Genomic DNA, 25,613 nt, shown 5'->3' on the forward strand with positions numbered 1-25,613 from the left:
GGGCAACATAGTGAGACTCCAACTCAAAAAAAAAGAAAGAAAGAAAGAACTGAAAGCACATTTTATTGCTCTGAAGCCTTTGTTTTGTCCCAGAGCACAGGCCAAGCATGCATGTAATATTTAGATTTCTATTCAAAGTTAATAAGATAAACAGCTTCCCTACTGGTGGACTGGTCTTTTTGTCACCTCTTGCTGACTTTGCCCCTCTCTACCCTTTTCCCTGCCCCATTGCCCATTCTCCATATCTCATGTATTATCTTCCTCAAAGCTAATTATTAACAGCACATCTCTGCTTAGATATCACTTTGGTCCTCTGTTACTCATAAGATATTGTCCAACCTCTTTAGAATAGAGCCATGAGAGTCTGACTTAGCCCTCCATAGCTTCCACATCCTGCCTGACATTCTACATCTCTACCCTTCCTACCTACCCTGTACTCCTCTAAAACTATTCATCATGCTTTGTCATACCCAGTACCTCTGACCATGTTCCCCTCTTTCATAAAATGGACTTCTCTTTTACTTGAACTGATGAATGCTCATTCATTTTCTAAGTCTCTTCTTACATATTTATGGTACCTTCTCTAGTCAGAACCGATGTCACCCACCCTTTGTTTCCCTCAACAATTTGTTGTCAAATTGTGGTCATAATCTGAGGCATTCTTTCTGTGTTGCTTCCTTCTCTACTGAAGCGACTGGAGAACAGTGACTGTACCCAGCACAGGGCCTGGTACTCAGTGAGGGCTTAGTAAACATTTGTGGAATAAAAAATTAATTTATGAAATTATTAATTATATTCAATCAAAGCTACAATATATTTATGTTTTAAAATGTCTGTGAATACAGAACTGTGTAAGATAGAGAAAAAAATAGTTGTGAAATTTTCATAGATCCCATAGAAGAATAATAATTTCTTTTCTCATCTCCAGATTATCTGTTAGAATACTTCAGTGATGGCCATTTAATGAACAAAATGCCCTGGCAGTATCAAATAGTGTTTAACTTGGGAACATGTTTTCAGCTCACCAAGTGATCTAGTACCGTAAATCCATGCTTGGATGGCTTTAATCTCCTATAATAACCAGTACTTAATGCTATTTTAACAGAATCTGCTTCAGACAATGGTATACAAAACTAAAGAAATTATCTATAACTTTTCATAAATAAGCAGACGTGGAAAAGGAAACATTTGGAGATATTTTATTTCTATGATAAGGAAATCTCACATAAAAGTATCATTTCATTAATTCACAAAAAGTTTTAAATCAGTTAAAATTAAAGAGAAAAGTTCACACCAAATGAAAGACTCCTTTTGTCTTCTCCTCCCCTGCAATATGAGCAAAAATATATTAAATATTAATTAAACTAATAACTGCAGTAAGTAACTGATTCTATTATTTTATATCAGAGAAACATTGTATACATAGGAAAGTCTTCTGATAGCATTTGTTTAAGCCTTTTAAATTACCTAAAAGGATTTTGCATAGTTGAGCCACTAATTTAACATGGTGTGCATAATTTTGTTCAAGTGCTTTTAATATAAACTTTTTCTTGAATTCCATTTATTTTTAAAAGAATTAATGGCAATCCTCATGATCTGTCTTATTATGGATTGATATTTCTGGAGAAGCAACATTATATTCAGTCTTGTCTGAATGTTTTGTTACCTGAAGTAATTTAAACTCCCAAAGCAGCACGAGTTTTTGAAATCAGTTTTTGTCCCTGAAAATTAAGAATAAACATAATCAGATAAAGAAATGGATTATTATACCAACCATACAGTTAGCACTCTACAATCTGGGGTGAATTTACAGGTTTGTAGATTAACTAAGTTAAAAATGAAGAAATACATCTCTGATGCCAACAATCTAGGATAGTAAAAGCCAGGGAGAAAACAATATTCATTCATATCGACAGTTTTTTTCTATAACAATCTCCAAATCTGTGCCTATTCTGACTCAATCTTTCCCCTTCCTCTACAAATTACAAGTTATTAAAAATTAAAAGGTTTGCAGATAAAGTACTGCTACTGTTTGTTCATGTTCTCTATATCCAAATAAATGTCTTCTCAGATTATAGAACATTAATCTTGTGTCATGTTTTTCAGAAATGCTTTACATCAAATCTGTTTTACCAGTTTTATCTAATTTGATTATCTATGTCCCACCCCACCTGATCCCACCAAAAACACACACATATACTGATAAGTGCACATATTCAAATGCATCTAATTATATTATTTATAGAAAAACTCTACATTTCTAAATACATCTGTCTTTGGATTTTACATGGCGAGAAACGTAAAATTGACAAAAAGGCTAAGTTATAGAATATCTTTTTAAAGTATAGTGTTGCTATATTCAAATATATGTAGCAATACAAACTAAAAATTTGTAAAATTTAGCCAACTGTCTTGATTGTGATAATCATTTCACAATGTATAAATATATCAAAACATCACATGTATACCCTAAACAGATATAATCTGTATTTGTCAATCATGCCTCAATAAAGCTGAAAAAAGGTAATTTTTTTAAATGTTAGGTAGAATTCCCTAGTTAAAAAAAACCTAGCTAATTATCCATCTAAAATTACTATGTAATTAAAATAACTCCTAAATATTACTCTGTTGATGTACGAAAGCAAGCTTCTAAATGAGTTCAAAAACATTTTCTACAAATATTCTCCTAATACTCTGTTTGCATAATTAATTTGCTATTAAATCGTTTCATCCATTTAGCTGAATTGATTAATTTTAGGCCAGAAACTATCTAAATTACCATCAATTGCTTATACATTCACTTTATGGGTTTCTCTACTGGGAAATAAATTAAAATTTCTAATTCTATCCATATATTTTAATATTATAATTCTTCCTAATATTAAGAAAATGTGATTTTTTAAAATCTTCTAAAATCCTTCAATCTGTTTCTCAATGAAATTTAAATCTCTCTGAAAATATTTTAAAGTTATAAATTTGTAGGGTCTTCCTTTCATTATCCACTACAGAAAATTCCATAGCAAGTATTTTGATTATGAAATGAGCTGCATGTACCTCTTCAGCAAAGCAGACTTCCTGTTCCTGACCTTGGCAGCATTTCTCCAACAGGCCTGAGAAATCTGCAATGACAGCCTCAAGTTGTTCCTCTGTTATTTGTGGCTTTTGCTTCACAAGGTTAATGAGAAACCTGTGATTTAAAACAAAACAAAATACAAGAGAAGTCTGTTATGCAATGCTATTTTTCTACAGCCTTGCTGGTAGAGAATTCTCAGAGCCTAAACCCTTACTCCATCAACCTATCACCAGACTGACCACACACACCTTGTCTAGTTCTTCAGTAGAAAGAGTGAGGGTGAAAACACGCCAAATGTTCCACTGGCCTGGAGTTGTGCGGGTTATGGATGGAACACTATTTCATACTTGACCATACTTATGTGTAGTGGAAGGCAATCTCCTCCCACCCCCTAGGAATATCCTTTCCTGTCCTCTCTTCTTAACTGTGTCTTATCCACACTCGAAGACCCAGATCTCCGCATCCTGCCCATCCAGTTATCACACCCTTATCGAGGCACTGGCAGAGCTAATTGCCTGCGCCACTTATTCAGCAAGCCTTTCATGTTGGACTTAGACCAGAGCAATAGGGAGCAGATCAGAGCAATAGGAAAAGCTTGCCAGAAGAGGCAACATTCTTATCATACCTTGAAACATACCTCAGACTGTGATAGAGGAAAAAAGAGAAGAATGGGTTTTCCAATGAAGGAAGACTACAAAACAAGTGAGGATTAAAATGCATGGGAGTTTGAAGAACATAAGCTCCATTGACTTGCATGACCATCACCATTACAAAAGAGCTCCCACAATGAACTGAAATGTACATGTCATTTCTTAACACCCAAACGGCATGGTTGAATTAAATAAGATAGTTATTCTCTTCAAAGTATAAATAATGTGAAAAAAAAAAGATTCAATGATGTGTTTCCTGTGCTTGGAATGGAAGTACCCAAATTTGCTGCAAAGATACACTCTAATTCCTCAGAATAGATTGCCCACTTTTCCTCAACCTCCAAATACATATCACGATAATAGTTACAACAGAGATTATTTTTACAAACAGGAAATTGTCTGCCCTCATGAATTTTTCTAGACCTGCTTCCCCAATGAGGCTGGGAAGACACTGAGACAAAACTATTTTCAAAGACATTTTAAGTGCTTTGGGAGTAATGCTCTGTTAGTGAGCCCAATAGTGTTAGGTGAGTGAGGTAGAAATCTCAGTTGCTCTTTGGGGTTATCATTCTTTTCCATGCTAGCAAGTAACAGTTTCTTACTCTTGCTTCATCGTTTGCAGCGCTACACCCTGAGTTTGGCACAGATCCTTATGGAAAATGAACTTGTCATCTGAGAATGCAGGAGGGACATATGTTTCATCCACCACCAAGCTGCTGAAGCATGGCCTCCTGTTGGCATATGAAGAAGTGCAGCACTGGCCAACACCAGGGTTTACTGGAGTCGTTTCATGCCTGATACATAAGTGTCCAATAATAATGTCAGCCTGGTTAGGAGAATGAGAAAAAAAAGCAAGGAGATTGGACATTAGTCACGAAGTTGGTCCAGTTTTTCAGAAAACTGCTGCAATAATTTCAATGTCCAGCAATTTACAATTAATATTACAGGAAAATTTGCTATGTAGGATCATGTGACACTATATTGTAAATTCCAACATTTACCCATTTGTTTGGGCTAAGCCTTAGCACGTAGCAGCAGGTAGTCCATATGTGATACTGAGGATAGTCATTTAGCTATTTGTGTCAGCTATTCGAAACATGCTTCCAGTTACATACACACTTCTAAAGGACAAAAATATCTCTGCCTTTATGTTTCCCATGTGTATTTAGTAGAACTTTCCATTTTTCTTTTGAGAATCACTATCTGAAGGTAAAAATAGCACAAACTTACCCCTTTTATTCGTATACATATACACATGTATATACACTTGCAGCTAATATATCATCCTAACTGAAAAGAAATAGGACCAATTTTGCGGGTTTTTAAGACTTTCCTAATGTAGAATCTTGCTACCTTGCCTACTTCGGAGATACTTCTTAATCACCTATTAATAACTTGTATAAGAAATAATATGTTTTGTGTTCACTTTATATATCAGACTAGTGCTGTGTGAGTTACTCAGATTATCTTGTTTAAAACAGCTGTCGTGTGAGAGTGATATAATTTTTATTCTTAAATGTCAGATGAAAAAACTCAAGCTTAATGACATAAGTAGCTTTCCCACTGTGAAAGTAGTGAAAGTAGAATGTGGCTGTAGGCTGGTGGCCTCTGGAACATACACTCCTGAACCATTACACCATCCTGCATCTCTGCAGCCTCCCAACAGGGGGAATTCAAGAAACAATTGAGGTGACGTTTAATCACAGGAAACTCTCCTTTTACTGTTAACCTTTGGGGAAAAATTTTACTACACAAAGACTAAGTAGCAAATAACTCCCCATTATGAACAAGAGGAAAAGGGATAAAATAGACAATTTCATTTGCAATTGTGACTTTATGGGAAAAATATTTTTAATTCATCCTGTAATCTTATGTATGACACTAGTGACATTAGGAAGTAAAGAATATTGGCATTACTGACTCAAAAGTCATTTTACTATTCAGAACATTATATTTATCCTGTGCTGTACCCTATACCCTGTCAAAGGGAACAAATTATTATTAATGTCACAATAATAACATTATACTACAAAAGGTAAAAATGTAAGTATGGCTAAAATAGCATGACTAATTTTAATCAATCAAAGATAAAGTTTTTTAAAACACCAAAGTAAATATATGAACAAAAAGCAGAAATTGTGAGTTGAAGTTACAAATTATGAATTAAGTTATGAATTATGAGCTACATTTAGTCATTCTGTCTTTCCGATATATAAAGTTGGCTCGGATGTTGTTGACTAAACTGGCTGCACTTCCACCAGCCATCCTGAAAGAACAGGAAGCCTGGCCACATGCCTGCCCAGAGCTGAGTCTCACACCTTCCAACTGTGACTAATCAAACAAGCCTCCTAAAGCCATCTCTCCATTGGTTTTTACCATCTTCCCTAGAGGGGAATTATGAGGCTATTTCAAGTCAAACAGGGCAGAAGTGAGATGGGACTAAACCAAGCAGACACTCACCGCTCCCTCACCACAGGCCAATAGTTTGTCCTCACTGAGTTGGCAACAAGTGGCTGCTGTGGCTGCCATTTTTCGGGTGATGGCCATCAGCTCCGATGAGGTCAGCTGAGGGGCTTTCTTTGTGTAAGCAACGAGAAATCTGAAAGAAGCATTTTTTTTACTAAGTCCTGCTAAGTCATTCACGAGTTTTCAGCCACCTTGCTTCTCACAGACTCTCTTCTCTGATGTCAGAAGACATGAGGTCAGCTCATTTATTTCATCTACATGGTATTTGAACCAACTTTTGAGATGCATTTACTCTAACAACCACTCCCTGTACTCCTACTATAGAAGCACGTCACAATGAAAAAGCGAACTCCAGGCAGAAGGCTGACTCGTATTCCAAACCTCAGAGCTTCATTGATTTTAACTGTGATCTTTTGGTGCTTTAACTAGGACAGACTGTGACAGAAGAGATATCTTTACTGCAAAAATTTGCACAGTATGGGGAACTTAAAGTCAATACCACAGATCAGACCTCACAGGTCATCCTTGTTGCTTCCGAAGGAGGAGAATGGGGCAGGCTACATTCTCTTCCAGAATATTGGGTAGTCAGATTACACTGACTTCCAATCTGAAATAGGAACTGAAATTAGAGTAGCTATGGAGTTACTAATTTGTATTTATATTTCCCTTGTCTGTTAATAATTTTAATTCACTAAAAATATCATTTACAAAAACATACGCATTTTGTAAGTAATATTCTCCTAGTTTCTGGAAGAGGCCACAGCTTCGCTTTGCCAATGCTTGGCTCTCCTGGATGTATTTCTGTAATTCTTCTTCCTGAAAATGAAGAATTATTACATATACATTTTTCTCTTCTTGGATGCATAACTTTGTATATAAAAGTTGATCAATATTATATACTATTATAAAACCAATCAGAGATTTGTTAATATTAAAGATGGTAAAGTGTAAATTTTGATAATTAAAGAAAATGGATTTTGGGGAGATTAAGTTTAAAACTTTATGAATCACAAAATCATTTAATGGCAAAACTCAATCTTTGGATAAATGATTACAGTTCTTGCTGTACCAAATTCTTGCCTTTCTAAAGTTATCCAAAAATGAATAATGAATACTACCTTTATTTGTGGATCATAGAACTTTTGGTTAACATTTTTATTTCTACACTTGATCTTAGCCAAAAGGCCCAGAAGCGATTAACATTTTTATTTCTAAAGCAAACCACTAGCTGCTGACTGCTAGTTAATAACAGTTTAATATCTAAACAACTAGTTAATAGATATAACTGGCTAACAACTAGTTAACAACTAGAGACTTTCAAACAAACAGCATTTTTAACAGATGACATCAATCCAGTTTTTCACACTCCCCTAAAATTCTAGAGAAACTTACCCCTTTATCTTGGCATTCAAGAGGGTTTTCAGTCTGGAAACACTTCTCCAATAACTCCTGGTATCCTTTAGCAACTCTTAGAATTACTGAGACAGCAAGCTGAGGATGTCTTCTTGAATATTCATGAACAAAACTGAAATATGTGGAGAAAAATATTTCAAGTTATTGGAACTAAGAGACAAAAGGAGCCCTCACTTCTCTAGTTATTCCTGTATAATATGGCATGTGGAAGTTAAATTCAAATAAATAAACCTGAAAATCAAATATGATTTGAATTATATGAATGGCAAAACTGTTAATGAAGACTGTGATCCTTCAAATTGTCCTGTAAAATGGCTTTTTGTTTTCTCTTGCATCTCTCAATTTGACTTTTCAATTATGGACTTTATATTCATTTATTCAACAGACATTTTTCCAGGGTTTACTCTCTGCTAGCATTGCTTTAAGCAGAATGGACTCAATGATGTGTAAGATAAATACCTGCCCTCTGAAAAGCACACATTATAGGGAGGCAGAACAAACAAACAAAAAATAGGCCATCTCATTTCAGTTAGTGATAAATCAATGAAAATAAAGATGAAAAAGAGGAAAAGGGTTGATACCCAAGGTGGAGAGGCCACTAACTTTGTGTGTGGTCAAGTTAAGTCTCTCTAGGCAGCTGATATCAGAACAGAGATCAGCTGAGTGAAGGAAGCTATGCAAGTATCTGGGGGAAGATCATTCCTGGCTGAGAAAATTCTACTGCAAAGAACCTTTGCAAATGAAGAACTGCTTCTATTACATAATTAGCTTTAGATGTGCATGGATGTGTAAACTTAAAGATAATTCTTGACTTTACTAATGGTATTCCCAGATTATACGATTAGTTCTGTCACCAATAAATTGTCACTATGTGCCTCTTAAATCTGAACTTTATTCTAGCTTACATAATTTTATTTAGCAGTGCAAACCATGTGTGAATGTTTAATTTTAATGCAACAATAGAGTAATATCTTCAGGCAATAGTAAAAAGAAAATTGGACCATTACTTTTATTACTACATTAGAATCAGACTCTTATATCTAGAAAGACCCTTGGAAATTACCAGATGTAATGTCCTAAGTGCTGCACAAATCCCTCCTCTAGTAGTGTCGATAGTTACATACTATACAATAAAAGAAAACGTATTAACTTGATTACTTGCTTCCCTTAAAGGCAAATAGAGTGAGAACGTGACCTATCATTTGTATTAAAACAAACTAATGTACTGCAAGTGCTTCTAAACATGTTTTGATTTTCTTAAAAAATATAAAACATGTATTTAATACATAGCCAATAAACTATTCCTATAAAAGGTCTTCTATCTAGCATTATCTATTGTGTTATCTTTTGGAGAACAGTTTTTCTTTAACATGCATAGCAAGAGTACATTCTTAATCATGAACTCTTCCTATTACAAAAATATCCATATCCTATTTGAAAGTTCAATGGCAGCCTTGATATGAGTAATCTTTACAGGATGACAATGCTTCTGGTTCCAGAGAAATTGACGTGAAATAAAATCCAGCTTCTTAAGCAAAGCAGTTAATGAGTCACAATGGTGAAAGCTTCACCATTATACACCAAATCCCATTACTTATTCCCTAGTTATCTACTTAAATCTATTTTAGCTCAGAACATTCTAGCCAAATATCTTCATATATTGAACTCAAAAACCATAACCATCACTCTTCATTTCAACAACGCAAATCTGTCAGCTACATAATCATTTTTACTTGTATGAACATACATTTACACAGTATGTTACCTTGCCAAGAAGATATTTTTTTCCCCTGAAGAAAATTGGTTAAAATCTCTATCTCCTAAAAACCTCTTTAGATTTGGAGATAGACCTTCAGGTTTTTCATCATTTTCTGCATGAATTATACATTGACCACGTTCCAGTGTGGTCAGTTTGCAGCATTCTGTTATTTTGTTTGACAGAGTGTCTTGTTGAGAACATACATAGGACATAATTTTTTCCTGCAACAGGGAAAATAAAGTATAAGTTTTAAAGGTTTATTCTTTAATAAAGGATCTCAAAGCCAGCTTTAGAAAAAGGAAGAAAAGGAAGAGAGGGAGGGAGAAGGAAACAAGGAAAGAAGGAAAAAAGGCCAGGAAAGAAGGAAAGGGAAAGGAAAATAGAGAGGGAGGGGGGAAGGAGGAAGGAAAGAAGAAGAAAGAAGACATTTTAACTTGTCTCCCATTTTAGTGCTTTCTCCCTACTTTTGCCTTTTCTCATTCCTATCCACTTACCTATTTGTTCAATTCTTCTTTCCATACTTGTAAGCTAAACCCTATTTTATTTTAACTAAAAACCTTTACAAATAAGTGGGAAATGTACTCAAATAAAATGGGATGCATGTTGCTATATATATTTCTATTAGGATTCAAATTTGCCACTAAACAACACTTGCAACTGATGTCATAACATGGAGAGCAAACTTTCTGCTCTATGAGAAATTCCGTAAGAATGATAATCATCTTTATCAGAACATACTGCAGTGACTGACTATGACCTTCAGAGGGCAGTCTATAGATAATAAAACGGCAGTACACCTAAGTGGCCAGAGAGAGGCAGAGCTTACATATACCTGTCATGGGATTGAAAATTCTGCACATTCTCAGCAAAGACAATTAGAACCCATTGTTCAGCTATCAAAATCCACCTTATGTATCATACTGAAATTAATGTTTCCACTTTAAAGGAAAAGGGTGGTTATGAGCTCCAAAAATTGAAAAAACTAACTTTTAAAAAATGACTATGAGAAACAGTAACATTGCCTGTTCAAAATGGGAACACTGAGCTCAAAGAAAATCAAAATATTTCTTGTTGGTTTTCCTAGTATGCAGGTAGATACTTCTAGAAGGAAAACAAGTAAAGCAGTACAGTCGCCGGTCAGGCTGACTCCTCCCACTTCTTCCCCAACTCCTCAGGGACTGTCACTCTCAGGTCTCCCCTGCAGCCTCGGCTTCTTGCTGACTTCAAGCATCTCAGCTGAATTTCCATTGGAGTAGGCTGAAATGAGCATTTTATCTTCACTTTCAGCCTTCTGGAAACCATAGTCCAGTGATAGTTATCAAGCCATTTGAGTACCTAAGAGCAGTAATTTTTAAGCTCCTTGGATTTTAATCTCTTTGGTGTGTCCTGGGGCCCATAGAGAGAGAGAGTAATCTGGGGGTCCACAAGCCTCTCTTATAATATCTAGAAAGTCTAGGATTAGCCAAAATAAGCCAATGCCACACTGCTTAAGTCACCACTGACTAGAGCACACTCAGGAAACTGTTACTGGGTTTTTTAAACGTTGTTTTCTAATTCGCTGAGACCCCTTTATTCACACTTTTTTTTGGCATTGCTAGCTTTTTACCTTGTAGAACAGTTTCTTGTGCTATTTTTATTGTATTTGTTCATTTAACAAACTATTATAGAATGCCTTCCATGTGCCAGGCATTGTGCTATGGAGATAACAGTAAACCAAGGCAGTCCCTAACTCCAAGGAGGTCACTGCCTTATCTCTCCTATCAGACTGTGAATTCCTCGAGGTCAGCCTGTGCATTTATAGCAAGTGTCTGTCACAGTGGCAATCAGATAGAAAGTATTTAACATATATTTATTCATCAAATGAAAGAATAAATGAATGAAAAAACAAATACATTAAAACTTAGTTTCCTCCTGTCCTCTAAGATACTATGTAGAAGCCTTCTGAGAAGTTCTCATAGTTTTTTTAGAAGTAAGAAATAGATGGGCCTTGGTTTCACAAAAGGGGGTATAGCTAAAATGAAAACCAGGATCAACAAAAGATGGTTTAAGTTTTACTACCAACAAGTCTGCAAATGTACGGAGTCACCTAGTTTCCATACCCTGTAACCAATTCAAGTCAGACAACCTTCTCCCTTTCAGAATGAGACAAAAAGAAAGAAAAGGGAGGGAAAATTATCTTTTTTAAGAATTAAGGCCGGGCGCGGTGGCTCAAGCCTGTAATCCCAGCACTTTGGGAGGCCGAGACGGGCGGATCACGAGGTCAGGAGATCGAGACCATCCTGGCTAACACGGTGAAACCCCGTCTCTACTAAAAATACAAAAAAAAAAAAAAAAAAAAAAAACTAGCCGGGCGAGGTGGCGGCGCCTGTAGTCCCAGCTACTCGGGAGGCTGAGGCAGAAGAATGGCGTGAACCCGGGAGGCGGAGCTTGCAGTGAGCTGAGATCCGGCCACTGCACTCCAGCCTGGGTGACAGAGCGAGACTCCGTCTCAAAAAAAAAAAAAAAAAAAAAAGAATTAAGACTCTTCACCCCATCCTGCAGACAATCCAGCACGTCTCCTCTGCAGCAGTGCTCATGTACGTGGGCCACATCCAGGACTAGTTTCTGGATTTCAGTAAAATTAACTTTGGTAAACTTCTGACTCAGTTTAGTAACAGTTCTAGGAAAAAAAAAAAGAAATTAGAAATTAATTTCTGTGTTATCTGTCAAAATAAAATAGAATTTATAGAGTATTACTACAATAGAAGATTCAAAGAGAAAAAAGTGAAATTCCCTTGTTTTTTAAAACGAAAAGGAAACATGTTTTAAGGCTTGATTCCAGCTGTGTCTTTCAAGGTGGTAGCTCTGTAAACTGTGACCTAGCCTCACAAATGGTTTAGAAGTAATTTATCTCTTCCTAAAACATGTCTTAAAAATTAAGGTAAATTCTTTTTGCCATTCTACTCTGATGCTGAGCATTTGTATTGAGTGGACAGAAAACTTTAAAAGAATAAACAATTAAGAAACGGAAAACTCCATGGAAATGTGAACCATTTTTTACTGGGGTAAAAAATACTTCTGAGAATCCAGGAAAGGAGGCGTATGTGCAAATCAATGAAATGGGACAAGAAAGTGGAGCAGATTAAACATTTCAGGCATACCATTGTGCCAAGAGAGTAATGTGGCCAAAAAAGAAGTAAGAAATAAAAATTCTGGTTTCCTCTGCATATTTCATTAAATTTTAAGAGTTGTCTTTGTAAAACCACTGCTCCTAGAGAAGGTAGTGCTATTCCTGCTTCTGATAAAGATGGATCTTCTCTATAAATTTAGACCACTTACCTTTCACTTATGGATAGCAAATGATAAGGTTATTATAATACTATCTCAATTTCTATTTTATTACTAAGATAAATTTAAATGAAGTAAGTAGTAAATTAATCTTTCAATTTCTAATTGAGTTGGAAGGTAGTTAAGGCATAAATCTGACTTCTTACAGGAAGAAATTTCAGTCTTTAGAACTAATTCCATTAATAAAAACTTCATTATAGATTTCCATTGTCTACAGTATGTTTTAAAGTGTTATTTAACCAAACAGCAATCAACTAAACTCTGAATATATATATGTACTACTATTCGATTAGCAGCTCAGATATTTTCATATACTAGAAATGCTTCACCATAAGAGAATTGATGAGTACTTTAAATTAGTTATATAATTTAAAATGTTCTTTTCTCCTGACACTAGATTCTAATATTATTGCCTCAAGGGAATATTTTTATGGGAAGCAATAAATGCTATAAAGAGACTTATACAAGGTTAAGAAACACAATTAATGTAAAGAATTTCTTGTTAAGGCAAAAGTTTTAAATGATACTCAGTGAAGGCTGACTTACTTTGTAGAAAAGCTAGAAAAATATGATCTAGTGATGAAGTATAATTTGACTGCAGACCAGAACTTAAAGTGTCTTAAAGAACAGGTAAATAACATAAACTTTAAAAGTCTTTTCCATGTATTATCTCAGCTAGGCTTTAGTAAGTGTTAAACTGACTTATCCATTGGCTTCCTTCTGATCCTATGAGTTCATGGTTCTAATCCCATTAGCCCTCATCAAAGGGGTCTCAAAGGGGTCTTCATTCTCTAAAACAGCAACAACTAGAAAAATGAACCCAAATTTCAAAAGGGTAGTTCTATAGCTCTCACCCTCTTCCCTAGATAGAGCTTGAACTTACATGGCGTGGAAAGTTCGGGTCCCAAAATTTTTCATTACTGCACATGCATGTTGATTTAACAAGCTGCTTTCTCTTAATTCTTTTGTAATTGATGCTGCCTAGATGTAGAAGAAACAAGATGTCATGAAAGCATATACTAATATTTTCTTTACGAGCTCTAATATTTAGAAAAACAACAAGTGTCGGTAAAATGAAATTCCATAAAATATGTATTTTACTAAAAATTATAAATGCCATACATTATTGCAGAATATTATTGACTCATTTATTCTTTTAGGTTACTTTATATGCATCTGTGCCAGACAAATTTACTCAAAATACCTTGAAACAAAAACATAACCTTTATACTGGGGATCATCAATGAAAAACTGTACTTTTAAACAGCTTAAAGACAAATTGAAGCCTGCTAATTTCTTAAATGTCTTCTCAGTTACAAAAAATACAATTGTATCACAGCTTGACACTAAGAGTAGTCACAATTCTTAAGAAATTTTTGTTGTAGGACTGTTGGTGGCAAGTAGTTGATGGTGGATATTATTCTACCTCTCTAAACCTAAAAAAATATTTTCTTCTCTAAACCTCTTTCCTAGTTTGTTAAAGGACAAAAATACTTACACCTCAAATGTGTTCTAAGAATTAAAAAAACAGTGAGTATAAAGCATTTATCATAGTTGTCCTTTATTTTTTCTCTCTCCTCTGCTTCTCCTTTTCTCTGTTTTCTTTCACTTACTCGTTCCCATTTATAGCACCCTCTCCTTCTCTTTCTTTCTGTCTTTCCTTCTTTATCCCATCAAACTCACTTCCCTAATAATAAAATTATTGTTGACTTAATGAATAGATAATAAAAACCAGCAAATCCAGTTTTGTTCACACGAAGAGTATCAGCTTGCTGAACTATTTCTCTATTCCAAAAATGAAACTCTTCACATTAAGCACATTTTCATTTTTAACTTTGTTTTTTCAAATGAGTCATAGTCAGACTACAATATTGGTTCAGATATCCACACAAATATGATACCTTTGTTTGGAAGCATTCAACTGCATTTTCAGCTTTGCAGCAAGATGGAATTATTTTGTCATAGCGAGCAGCCAAAAGAAGAATTGTAGGTGCATACAGGAAGGGATGCCTTCTTGCTATCTCATAAATGAATCTGTGAAATACAATAGAGCTGGAAGATTTATAAACACCTAAAAATAGGACTACTACTGCTTGGAACTGGTCTCTAGGATTTACTTAAAGATTCAAATAACAACAACAAAAGCATTTGACTTTGTCTTTACTGTGTTTCTAAGGGGAAAATCGTTGTATTTTTTCCACATGTTGTCAAAAGTTTCTTCACTAAAGATGCTGGGGGGAGAAATATCTGACAGATGGTACCAGATTCTATTATGAGGAGAAAAGAGGCAGACATGCTAACTATGAGTCTTTTTTTTTTTTTTTTTTTTTGAGACGGAGTCTCGCTCTGTCGCCCAGGCTGGAGTGCAGTGGCCGGATCTCAGCTCACTGCAAGCTCCGCCTCCTGGGTTTACGCCATTCTCCTGCCTCAGCCTCCCGAGTAGCTGGGACTACAGGCGCCCGCCACGTCGCCCGGCTAGTTTTTTGTATTTTTTAGTAGAGACGGGGTTTCACCGTGTTAGCCAGGATGGTCTTGATCTCCTGACCTCGTGATCCGCCCGCCTCGGCCTCCCAAAGTGCTGGGATTACAGGCTTGAGCCACCGCGCCCGGCCTATGATTCTTATTAAAAGGTCCTTTTCAATAAGCCTACTCAGATATGTTTTAGGGATCAGCAAAGCCAAACTTCTGCTAAGTGCAACAGAAAGATGCACATTGTATCCCTTGTCAGTGCAGAATGGGGTTATGCACCTGGATAGTCACCATAGCACAGATGTTCTAAGGGCAGTCTCTCTATTTATCTGGTTTAGGAAGTAACATGGAAGGCAGAAGTGCTGAAGAGTTACATACAGGCTTCTCCAACAGAGAACATGGGCTCAAATGTACTAGCTGTGTGCCCTTAGCCAGTTGTTTTAGCCTTCCTACCTTCAATTTCCTATCAACAAAATGGGGGAAAGAAGAAGAATGAAGAGGAAGAGGAGAAGGAGGCTTCAAAGGTTGCTTGTGAGTGTTAATCCAATCCTCTGTGCAAGCAGACATGTTTCCACAACATCCTAAGTGTTCAGTAAACTTTGCCATGTCTATGTATCTTGACCATGCTTGGATTTCTAACTTTCATTTCTAGGCAATTAGGTGAATACAAAACACCAATATATGGCTCTGGAAAGCATCAATTTTGTGCAATACTAATATATTCTTGAACAAGGTAAAATTGAAAGTAGAAGGGGTAAAAAGAAAAAAGAAGAAGAAAACAAGGTGTATATCTCTCAAGGGACTAACGGAACCTCTGGTAGGTCTGTCCTGTGGTCTGTACTACATCTAGCATGCTATGGAAACAAAGTTACACTAAATGTTGCTCTCCTAATTACCTTGCCTGGGACCTCAGCAGACACAACACCAAACAAACATTATACCTCTTACTGGGAGTACATGAGTACATTGCAAAAATACCAAATTAGGCTTGCCATTGCTGTGTTTCTGAGGTTTGCATCTACCTTTAAACCAGATCCTTACTTGTTCATGAATGTCTCCCTGTCTTCTTCGTATGCTTCACAACTCGTGACAGGTTCTGGAACTTGGAAAAGTGGGATGGATGCTGGAGTGGGCTTTTTGTGTGCAAGAAAACAGTTATGTCTTCCCTCTTCACTTTGGCTACAGCAGTTTGAAAGTCCGTACTTTTCCAAAATTTCTTTCTCATGGCAAAGTTCTTCCAGAAAGGCAGGTAGCTACAAGAAATGTTTTATGTTTAGTGAAAGACACTAACTTTGCTTTAAAAATCTATAAGACACATGAAACATTTTCTAATGTCTAAAATCAGAACTATAGATTCTGAAAAATTTTCCATACAAATTCTAATGTATTTTGTTTTAGCCTGATGAAATAGATTTCTTTGCTGCCTTATGGAAAATGAAACTTTAATCTCCAAACAATAAAAGGAAAAAAGCCATGCAATATTTTGTTTCTCTTTTTCAATTTTGAATTATTTTGTGTTTCCTTTGTGTGTTATCAAAAATTTGGACTAAGATATATAAGCTTTTATAAATATATAAACCATGTTTCATAGACACCGAAAGGGAAACAACACACACTGGGGCCTGTCAGGGGGTGGGGTGCAGGGAGGAAAAATAGGTAATGCATGCTGGGCGTAATACTCAGGTGATGGGTTGGTAGGTGCAGCAAACCACCATGACACATGTTTACCTATGTAACGATCCTGCACATGTACAACAGAACTTTAAATTTAAATATAAATATAAAAGAAACTGAGCAAAATAATATTTTCATTATTCTCATTAAAGATGTAACTTTTGGAATTGCAAATACATATGTATATATTATGGTATATACATATATATTCATATACACATATCACATTTCAAACATCAATGCTCATTTTACATGCCATCCTTACAAGGCAATAAAAAACTGCATATTATTTTTAATTAGAAATAAAAATGATTTTGAAATGAAATAATGGTTGGATTTTAAACTGGAAAAATGATTTTTTAAAAACTTATTTAAAAAAGTTTTTTAAAAACTTTTCTTGGTCGTAATTACAGATTTAGCCAAAATGTGTTAAAATGTATGTGCTTCCTTGTCTGTGACTTACTCTTACCAAACTCAGATGACAGCACCAATATTCCACAGAAAACCTCGATGAATACATGTGTTTCATGCATCTGAAGAAACTTTTATGTAGCTTTTATAGCTGCTACAGTAATATTTAGAGAATCCTGGAATGCTTACATAAGATTTCTAATTCCCAATCCTCATTTAAAAGGTAGACCTTTAAATTTACAAGAATAAATCAGCAATCTGTAACATTACCTCGAACCTCTAATTGGATGTAAAGTTGCAATAGATAATGTATTTTGTGTTTTTTATGCACATTTTGAAAAGATTATCAGAACAAGACAAAAATAGAGATGCAAAACAGAAATCTTTGTCAAATCATAAATTTCAAAATTGGAAAGTACTTAAACCATATATTTAAAAGGGCATCTCTTCTATGATATTCCAGGTACATTGTCTTTCGGCCACCTAATTAATCCCACCGTAATAAAGTATTCTCTGGGCATGTTGGTTTATAATTGGAGAGTTCTAATCACTATAAAGTTTGTTTCTATGTTAAGATAAAATAAATAATAATAAATATTATTTGTTGAGTTTCTACATTGAAATATCCTTATACTAAGAAAAGTATTTAGTGTTTATCTAAAATTCAAATTGAACTGGGTATTATGTTTTGTTGTTGTTTGCTAACCCTGGCAACCCTAATGATGTGCTATGCATCTTACATTCACTATACTTACAGCGTAATGAAGCTACTAAGACTGTCAATTTCAAGCCAGATGGTCTAGTTCAAATCCTGGCTCTGCCATTTGGTGGTTCCCTTACGAACGTCACTTAAATTCTCTGCACCTCAACCTCCTCAACTGGAAGATTAGCATCTATCTTCAAGCATTATTTTAAATGTTTAATAAATGAATATAGGTAAGCAAAGCTGATATCCTGCCCAGAAGCCCCAGCCAGCATCTCTTGACTCACTGGACAACCATTCTGATTCATCAGTGCTATCTATCCCCTATGTCGTAAAATATTTTTATTATCAATGTACACATTATGCTTCCTAGAATAATGCCAGTCACATTGTGTGTATAATAAAAGTTAGCTACTATTATTGTTATATCAATTTCCATGCTAACTCGGAAATGGGAGCTATTATTATCCCTTATTTTATAGATAAGAAAACCAAAGCTCAAAAAAGTTAATACGCCCATAGTCATCAAGATAATCTTATTTCAGAACCTTAGCTCTTAGTCATCATATTTATATAGTCTCTTTACAATAGCTACCTATTGTTCTCTTCCGCTCTCCTTAGCAATTCAGAAGTAACCTAATCCCTCTTTCATACAATAGCTCTTCAAATATTTAAATGCATTTTTCATTGTTATTTTTGTATCTTCTCTTCAGCATGCTAAATTTTAGTCCAATATCACAATGCTTTTTTGAAATTATTCACTCACCTGGTTTTCTAAACACCCTGCAGACTGTTCATCTCCAGTGGGTTTCTCAATTGCAGTCAATACATCTTTCACCATTTTGCTTACTTCCTTGTAAGTGGCTTCTTGAACAAACTGAGCAAAAAATATGGTAGCCCTGAAACAAAAATACATGTGAATCCTTAAAGAACAGACCTGTAGCAAGCTTATTTTTCTCAAGTATAGTTTTTTGTTTGTTTGGTTTGTTTTCTTTTCTATTTATGTTGTAACCTGTTTAGACATTTGATTTGTAAAATTAGCTTCTAGTCATCTGAGAAGAAACTTCAGTCTTTTTCTTGTTTTCTTTTCCCATAAATATACATATAGATGTTAAAGGCTAAAATAATTATGTGGATTTCCCATAAGAGTGGTTCCTCCTTCTGTAACTATCCATCTACTGCAATGCACCCATAATTGAGGGTATCTATATTCCTTATGGTTACTTTTAAATTTAAGCAAAAAAAAAAAAGGTAATTAGACAGACCTCTAACAGTGTCTACTCCCAGTATGAGCAAGGTCTAAAACCCAAGACTACAGTGCTCATGGATTGACTCAAAGCAGTCCTTATGCAGGTTTGGATGTGCAAGAAGTAACAGCAACACACTACTTTAAATTCTTTGTTAGAAATTTTAAAAATGTGGGATGGAAAGACATCCAAGAGACTAACATACTCTCCACAAATAATAGAAAATAGAATATTTTATCACCTATGGGTTGCTGGTAAGATTTAAATAGTATACGATAAAGAAAACATTATAATATCACCCTGTTGATACTGATGAGAAAAATTCCTGAATTAGTATATGGCTGTCACTGATCAGACACTAATCTTCAGTTTCTGAAATCTGATTTGGTTTGCCTCATGGGATTTCAAGGAATCGAGAAGTTAATGTCTAAGACATTAGTCAACAGTTTAACATCTTCAACATCAAGTTGATATTCAGTATGAGTAACTTTTCTTGAAATTGTCCAAATTGCTTTTGTGCTTTTAAGAACTCACAGGGCTACCCAATTTTATTTAAGTATTTACTTATCCTTGCTTTACACATTTAAAGTAGATTTATATAACCAAACTTACAGGTCAGCTAAATTTATCTCTGCAGTACATTGGTAAGAATCCAATATGGAAGCTGGAAAGCAAAATAAACTTTATGAAACATATTTTCAACTGCAACCAGGAAAGTAATCATTGTTACATATGAATGTTTGTATTTCAGTTAGAACTGTACAGTTTCAGAACTAAAAGAACATTAGGGATAACCTAAGCATCTTAATTTTATACTTGAGAAAACTGGAAAACTAAGGAATGAAGTTAACAGGCATAATTTATAGTAGACCTATCACTAAAACCCAGATTTTGTCTTCCAGTTGTTTGGTTTTTCCCTGTACTGTAGTGCTGTAATTGTCCTGAAAGTTAAATGGTTAAAAATATATTTCAGGCATTCTTTTGAACATAGTTATACTACAGTTTGCCATTCACATCCCAGTCACAGTGTTTCTTCTTCAGACCATCAGATAATGACCTATTTTCTGTATTAAAAATAAAGATGTTACTTATTTTACTAGTCTGAGGGAGTTTTCTATGTGAAGGAGCACAATTTTGGCTTCTTCACATATAAAATTTTATTTACATTTACATATAGGTACATATATGTATATATATAATTTTTCAAAGTTAATATGCATACCAATTAAATAAATGTGTAAAAATTAATTCAACATGAAACATACAAACCATTCATTTGTCACATTAAACACTGCTATAATTTTGTAAACCTCTTGTAAAGTTACAAGTTTATCTTTCATTTAAATATATCCACCAGTTAAATATTTTTTCTCCATGTGGAATAATAAACGTGATAAATAAATCAAGACAAATGAATAAATGCAAATTTTATAATTTTAAAAATTTTGATATAGAGAAAAGACAAGAAAAACACAAAATATCTCACCTATTCCATATTCATTTCTATGCAGTGTTCTGGATTCAGTAAAATTTAGTAGGAAAATTAAAAAAATTGATCCCACCCACTTCATGATTGCTAGTTATTTTGTTATTGGCAGTGGTAGAAGCAGAATATGGAAAATCGTGCTGAAATTCTTTTATAGTATTTTCAGGCAATGCCTGTTAACTAGTAACCTTTTGTTGGTATATCTGTTACTTTATGGTATTTCCTTAGGTTGAAAATGGGACATTTGCCAATAATTAACAGCATAGCACTTATTTGTATTTTATGTTCAAGGACACAGACCTCTTTGGGGCAGAAAAAAAAGACTTGCAAACTTATTTTATTTTGCAAATATAACAAATATTCTCCTCAAAGTACAGAATATTCAAAGAGTTGACTTGTCCCTAAGTTTCAGATTAATTAATTCCTCTCAAATTAAGAAGTTAATGAAGCCATAAAGAAAAGACATCAGATTTGATATGCAATTCATCTAATACATTAATTCTTTAAAACTATCAAATGCCTATTACATGCCAGGCACACAAGACATGGTCTGACCAATTCAGACTCTTCATTTTGCAAGTATAACTAATATTCTCAAGCTACAGAAAATTCAAAGAGATGACTTGTCCCTACATTGCAGGATAATAAATTCATTTCAAATTATCATTGCTTGATAATTTTGCTGTCATTGTTTAGCTCAAAAACACTTTTCACTTAATATGTATGTCAATAAGGTACATTTTAAAGTATTTAGTATGTGATATATGGCTTAACATAGAAAACTTAGAGCATAAGCCCTAATAAACCAAGTCCTATAATAATTTTATTTGCACGTGTCTTTATGAAGTGGATCAGCTGCACCATTCACTTAGCAACTCAAGATGATGATGTTAATACTAAATGATGGATGCTAAGAGTGGTTCACCTCCTATCATCCCTGTCTATGAGGGTTCCCAATCTTGTCTACACATTAGAATCACTGGGGGAACTTTTTGAATTCCCAGTGCTTAGTCTGTAACCCAGACCAGTTAAATCAGAATCTGTGGGACCCAGGCACCAGTATTTTCTTTTTTTTTTTTTTTTTTTTTTTTTTTTGAGACGGAGTCTCGCTCTGCCGCCCAGGCTGGAGTGCAGTGGCCGGATCTCAGCTCACTGCAACCTCCGCCTCCCGGGTTCACGCCATTCTCCTGCCTCAGCCTCCCGAGTAGCTGGGACTACAGGCGCCCGCCACCTCGCCCGGCTAATTTTTTTTTTGTATTTTTTAGTAGAGACGGGGTTTCACCGTGTTAGCCAGGATGGTCTCGATCTCCTGACCTCGTGATCCGCCCGTCTCGGCCTCCCAAAGTGCTGGGATTACAGGCTTGAGCCACCGCGCCCGGCCGGCACCAGTATTTTCTAAAGCTTCACAGGTGTTTCATTATTCTAAAGGTAAGATTATAAAACCAAATGACCCACACCAGGAAATAAATTAATATGGTACATTCATAAAGTAAGATGATATACAGCCATCAAAATAACTTTGTGGAAGAATATTTAATGAAATGGAAATGTGCTCAGAATATATTGCTAACTGAAAAACAGGACAAAACAATATATAGAGAGTGGTCTCATTTGTGTATCTGTTTACCTCCTCTTTATTCCTCCCACCCTCTAAAAAAAGTGTTGAATAAAAGAAATAATGGACAGCAAAGTTTTAACATTGGATTTCTCTAGATGGTAAGGTAAGTGAATTTAATTCTATCTCTCTCTCAAAACTTCTTCAGTGAAAGAGCAGTATGCAATTTTAAACATAAAATTTTTAAATAAGCTAAGTACAGTACTCAAAAAAATAGATCATACTGCAAGCTACTAGGGCACACATTTAAACAAAAAGAGTTTACCATCAGTAGCACTTCCAGCCAATACAAACATTTATCATAGTATAAACAAGGTCTTCAATGCTAATGGAGTAAAATTTCCATTCATTTCTTAGGTTTTTCTCATTTTCTGCTATGTGTGGCTCTCCTAGGTTTTGTCTCCTAAGGAACCAAAATAGGCCTTGCTCACATACTCTCCAGGAAGAGGTAGCACCATCCTTGTCTATCCGTTTGGATTCCAGGGTAGTATTTACAAAGTGCAGTTCTTCTACTCCTCCTCAAGGGGGACTTTACTCAAATATATGAAAGCCAAAGTATTTGTTAGGAAAGAATACCTGAAAAGCAATAGTCACAAAGTATTAGTTATGAAGAACTGAAATGGAGTTTTATGAAGCAAACTACATAAGCTTGCCCAAGCATGGGCAAAATATCCCAAAGCCTTTCACGGTGCCTGGTTCATAGTCAGGACTCAGCAACATTTGCTGAATGAATAATAAATGTATTTGTTCCAACCATGGGTTTAACGTAGAAAAAGGGGTTACATTTGGCAAATTCCACATTCTATAACATCTGAAATCTTTATAACTTTACAAAACATATTTCAGGTTTTCTGATATTTATAGATATACATATATAATCTTCAAGGCCAAGTAATCCAATCTGATCATCTCATCAAAAGATTAGAGGGGACAAATGCAAAAATGCCTGGCAAACGGTAGGCCTTTACTAAATTATGACTATTTCAATATTACAAATATATATATATAAATAGACATATAACTACAAATAATATGTACACATCAAGCCAATGTGTGTTGTGTCAGCCACCAGTTCATCAAGATGTCGATGAGACTACACCAGGAGTAATAACTTTTCTATCAGTCCAGGTCCTATTTGGACTTTCCCTCTGATATTATGTTGCATTTGTGTCGTCCTCCAATCTCCTTCCATATTCTGCCTTACCGAGCAGATGTCTGCCATTCCATGCCATATGGCCAGAGAGGCAGTATAGCACAGTATTAATCATGTAAAGTTGGGAAACAGTTTGAATTTTTGCCCTGTCACTTAGTTACATGACTTTGGGTGAGTTAATTAATTTCTCTGGGCTTTATCTTTATCATCTATAAAATGAGGATGTGATAGTACCTCCTTCGTGGTTAAATGAGAATTAAATACATCAATAAATACAATTGCCTCAGAACTGGGTCTTGCACAAAGTAGCACTCAATAGATGGGGTTTTATTTATTCGTCCAACAAAATGTTAAGTCTGCATTCCAGGCACTGTTTTTGTATGGAAATAATCAGCAACAAGAGACAGGCACCATCTTGCTCTTGTTGAGCTTACTGCCTAATCAAAGAAACAGACAATTATATCAGTAATCACAACATGGTGTGATGGATGCTGTGATAAGTAGAATGAAAAGAGGAACTCCGGGCATCTTTAGAGGGGTCAGGTCAGGCTTTCTAGAGGAAGTAACATCTTAGTGGAGATCTGAAAGAAAATTAGAGGTGAGTCAATTAAAGAGGGAGGATATAGTGTTCCAGAAAAATGTAAAAGGCAGTGGAAAAGCCAACTGGTAAGGGAGAACAATGCACACTTAAGGAATGAGAGAAAATGCAGTTTCAAAGAGGTACAAAGTTTAATAGTAGAACATGTTAGATACTGGGAATTCCTGGCAAAGTTGGCAAGGGCCACTTCTCAAAGACTTTTTAAATGGACTTTATACCTCCTTCTGGGGCTATGATGGACAACAAAAGGGAGCTAATGAAAATCATATTTGTATTTTGAAACTGTCTCTTTTGTTTCAAAAGGGGATAAGACTATGATAAGGAGACCAGTTAGGAAGTTTTCGCAATAATACTGTCAAATAAGTAGGCTGGATAAAGCTGAGCGGTATGAATGAGATAAAGTCAAAGACTTAGTAACTAAGTACATGTTCAGTTTTGGATATATTGAATTTAAGATAAAGCGACCAGTTTACCCAAACAGTGCTGGCTCTATGCCTATTGACTTAGTGTAATTATTAATCAGGCTCCCTTTTCACTCTCATCTCCCCATAGGTGGGATGAGCACTGGGCTAAATATAACTAAATTTTAAGGAACAAGAGGACCCTATGTGCTACAGGACACATTTTAGGAAACATTCTAGGCAAAACTCCCGGGTTTGCATTTTGAAACGTCGTTAAGCCCTCCAAGTGGAGAGGTTGATGTACATTTGAATGCTACTTTTTATCTTCTGGAACAAGATTGAGGCTAGAGATAGACATTTCGGAATCATAAGTTCGTAGACAGTTATTGTAGCCCTGTGAGTGGTTGAGAAAAATAGATAGTAGTGAAAAGAGAAACCATGAAGAACAACAAATTTTCCAAGACAAGCAATAAAGAGGAGCTTTGTACCAGAGTTTGTATACTAACGGCAAACAGTCCTCAATCTGTACGTGTTATTGCTAAGAGTCCTAAGTACAGAGTTCACGGCAATGCTTTTGCATTGATGTAATTCTGATTCCGCTTACTTTTTCATAAGTCTGTGAAACCACTCAGAAGCAACATAGAACAGTAAACTGAACTTTGGTATTAGAAAGATGCAAAACTAATTCAAATCTAATTGTCTTATGGTCAATTATTAGCTGTATGACATTAGGCAAATAATTTAACCCGATTTTTAATTTTTCTCATATATCATGAAAACGATCTATCCCCTGAAGTTTATTTTGAGAATAAATGGAATAATATCTTCTAACTGCCTGGTACCTACAGACACTAAAAAATGAAAGTAATTATTATCATTGTTAGCATGATGTTAGTGTTAAATATTAGATATATTCTTCTTCAGAGCAGTTGAGCTATACATGTGGGTTGTGAGAAAATTCCTTCTCTTTCCTCACTGTTTCTGAGATCATTTTCATTTTTTGTTTGTTGGATTGGGTGGTTGGTTGGTTGAAAATGTTTTCAAATCTCCACTCTCCTTCTCCATCAATGCTTGAAAAAAAGTACCCGACCCTTAAGGTCTATTCAAATAATTATCCATGAATGTATTTCTGATTAGTCCCTAGCTAGAGAAGGGCCCTCTCACCTTT

At 35.1% G+C, this 25,613-nt stretch overlaps 1 protein-coding gene across 1 annotated transcript; it reads right to left on the reverse strand.

Moving 5' to 3' along the window:
• Positions 1-1,176: 1,176 nt before the first annotated feature.
• On the reverse strand, positions 1,177-20,807 carry AFP (alpha fetoprotein). The gene is made up of 15 exons (XM_033214466.1): positions 20,679-20,807; positions 19,805-19,856; positions 18,712-18,844; positions 16,199-16,410; positions 14,590-14,722; positions 13,572-13,669; positions 11,891-12,020; positions 9,368-9,582; positions 7,582-7,714; positions 6,908-7,005; positions 6,184-6,322; positions 4,326-4,549; positions 3,055-3,187; positions 1,667-1,721; positions 1,177-1,326 (listed from the first exon to the last, which is right to left on the reverse strand). Exons 1-14 carry the CDS (start codon positions 20,761-20,763, stop codon positions 1,677-1,679), a joined length of 1,830 nt encoding a protein of 609 aa, XP_033070357.1. The 5' UTR covers positions 20,764-20,807; the 3' UTR covers positions 1,177-1,326; positions 1,667-1,676.
• Positions 20,808-25,613: the final 4,806 nt, after the last annotated feature.

This window comes from Trachypithecus francoisi, unplaced genomic scaffold (assembly GCF_009764315.1).
Source record: "Trachypithecus francoisi isolate TF-2019V2 unplaced genomic scaffold, Tfra_2.0 Lachesis_group1, whole genome shotgun sequence".
Lineage (NCBI taxonomy): Eukaryota > Metazoa > Chordata > Mammalia > Primates > Cercopithecidae > Trachypithecus > Trachypithecus francoisi.

What these genes read in the sequence shown, in the direction of transcription:
- AFP (XM_033214466.1), bottom strand. Translation starts at nt 20,763, where the DNA reads ATGAAGTGGGTGGGATCAATTTTTTTAATTTTCCTACTAAATTTTACT. An exon ending in ACCCGAACTTTCCACGCCAT is followed by an intron (nt 12,021 to 13,571) that starts GTAAGTTCAAGC and finishes TTTTTTTCCTAG; the next exon opens with AACTGTTACTAAACTGAGTC. An exon ending in AAAAATATCTTCTTGGCAAG is followed by an intron (nt 7,715 to 9,367) that starts GTAACATACTGT and finishes CACATATTTCAG; the next exon opens with TTTTGTTCATGAATATTCAA.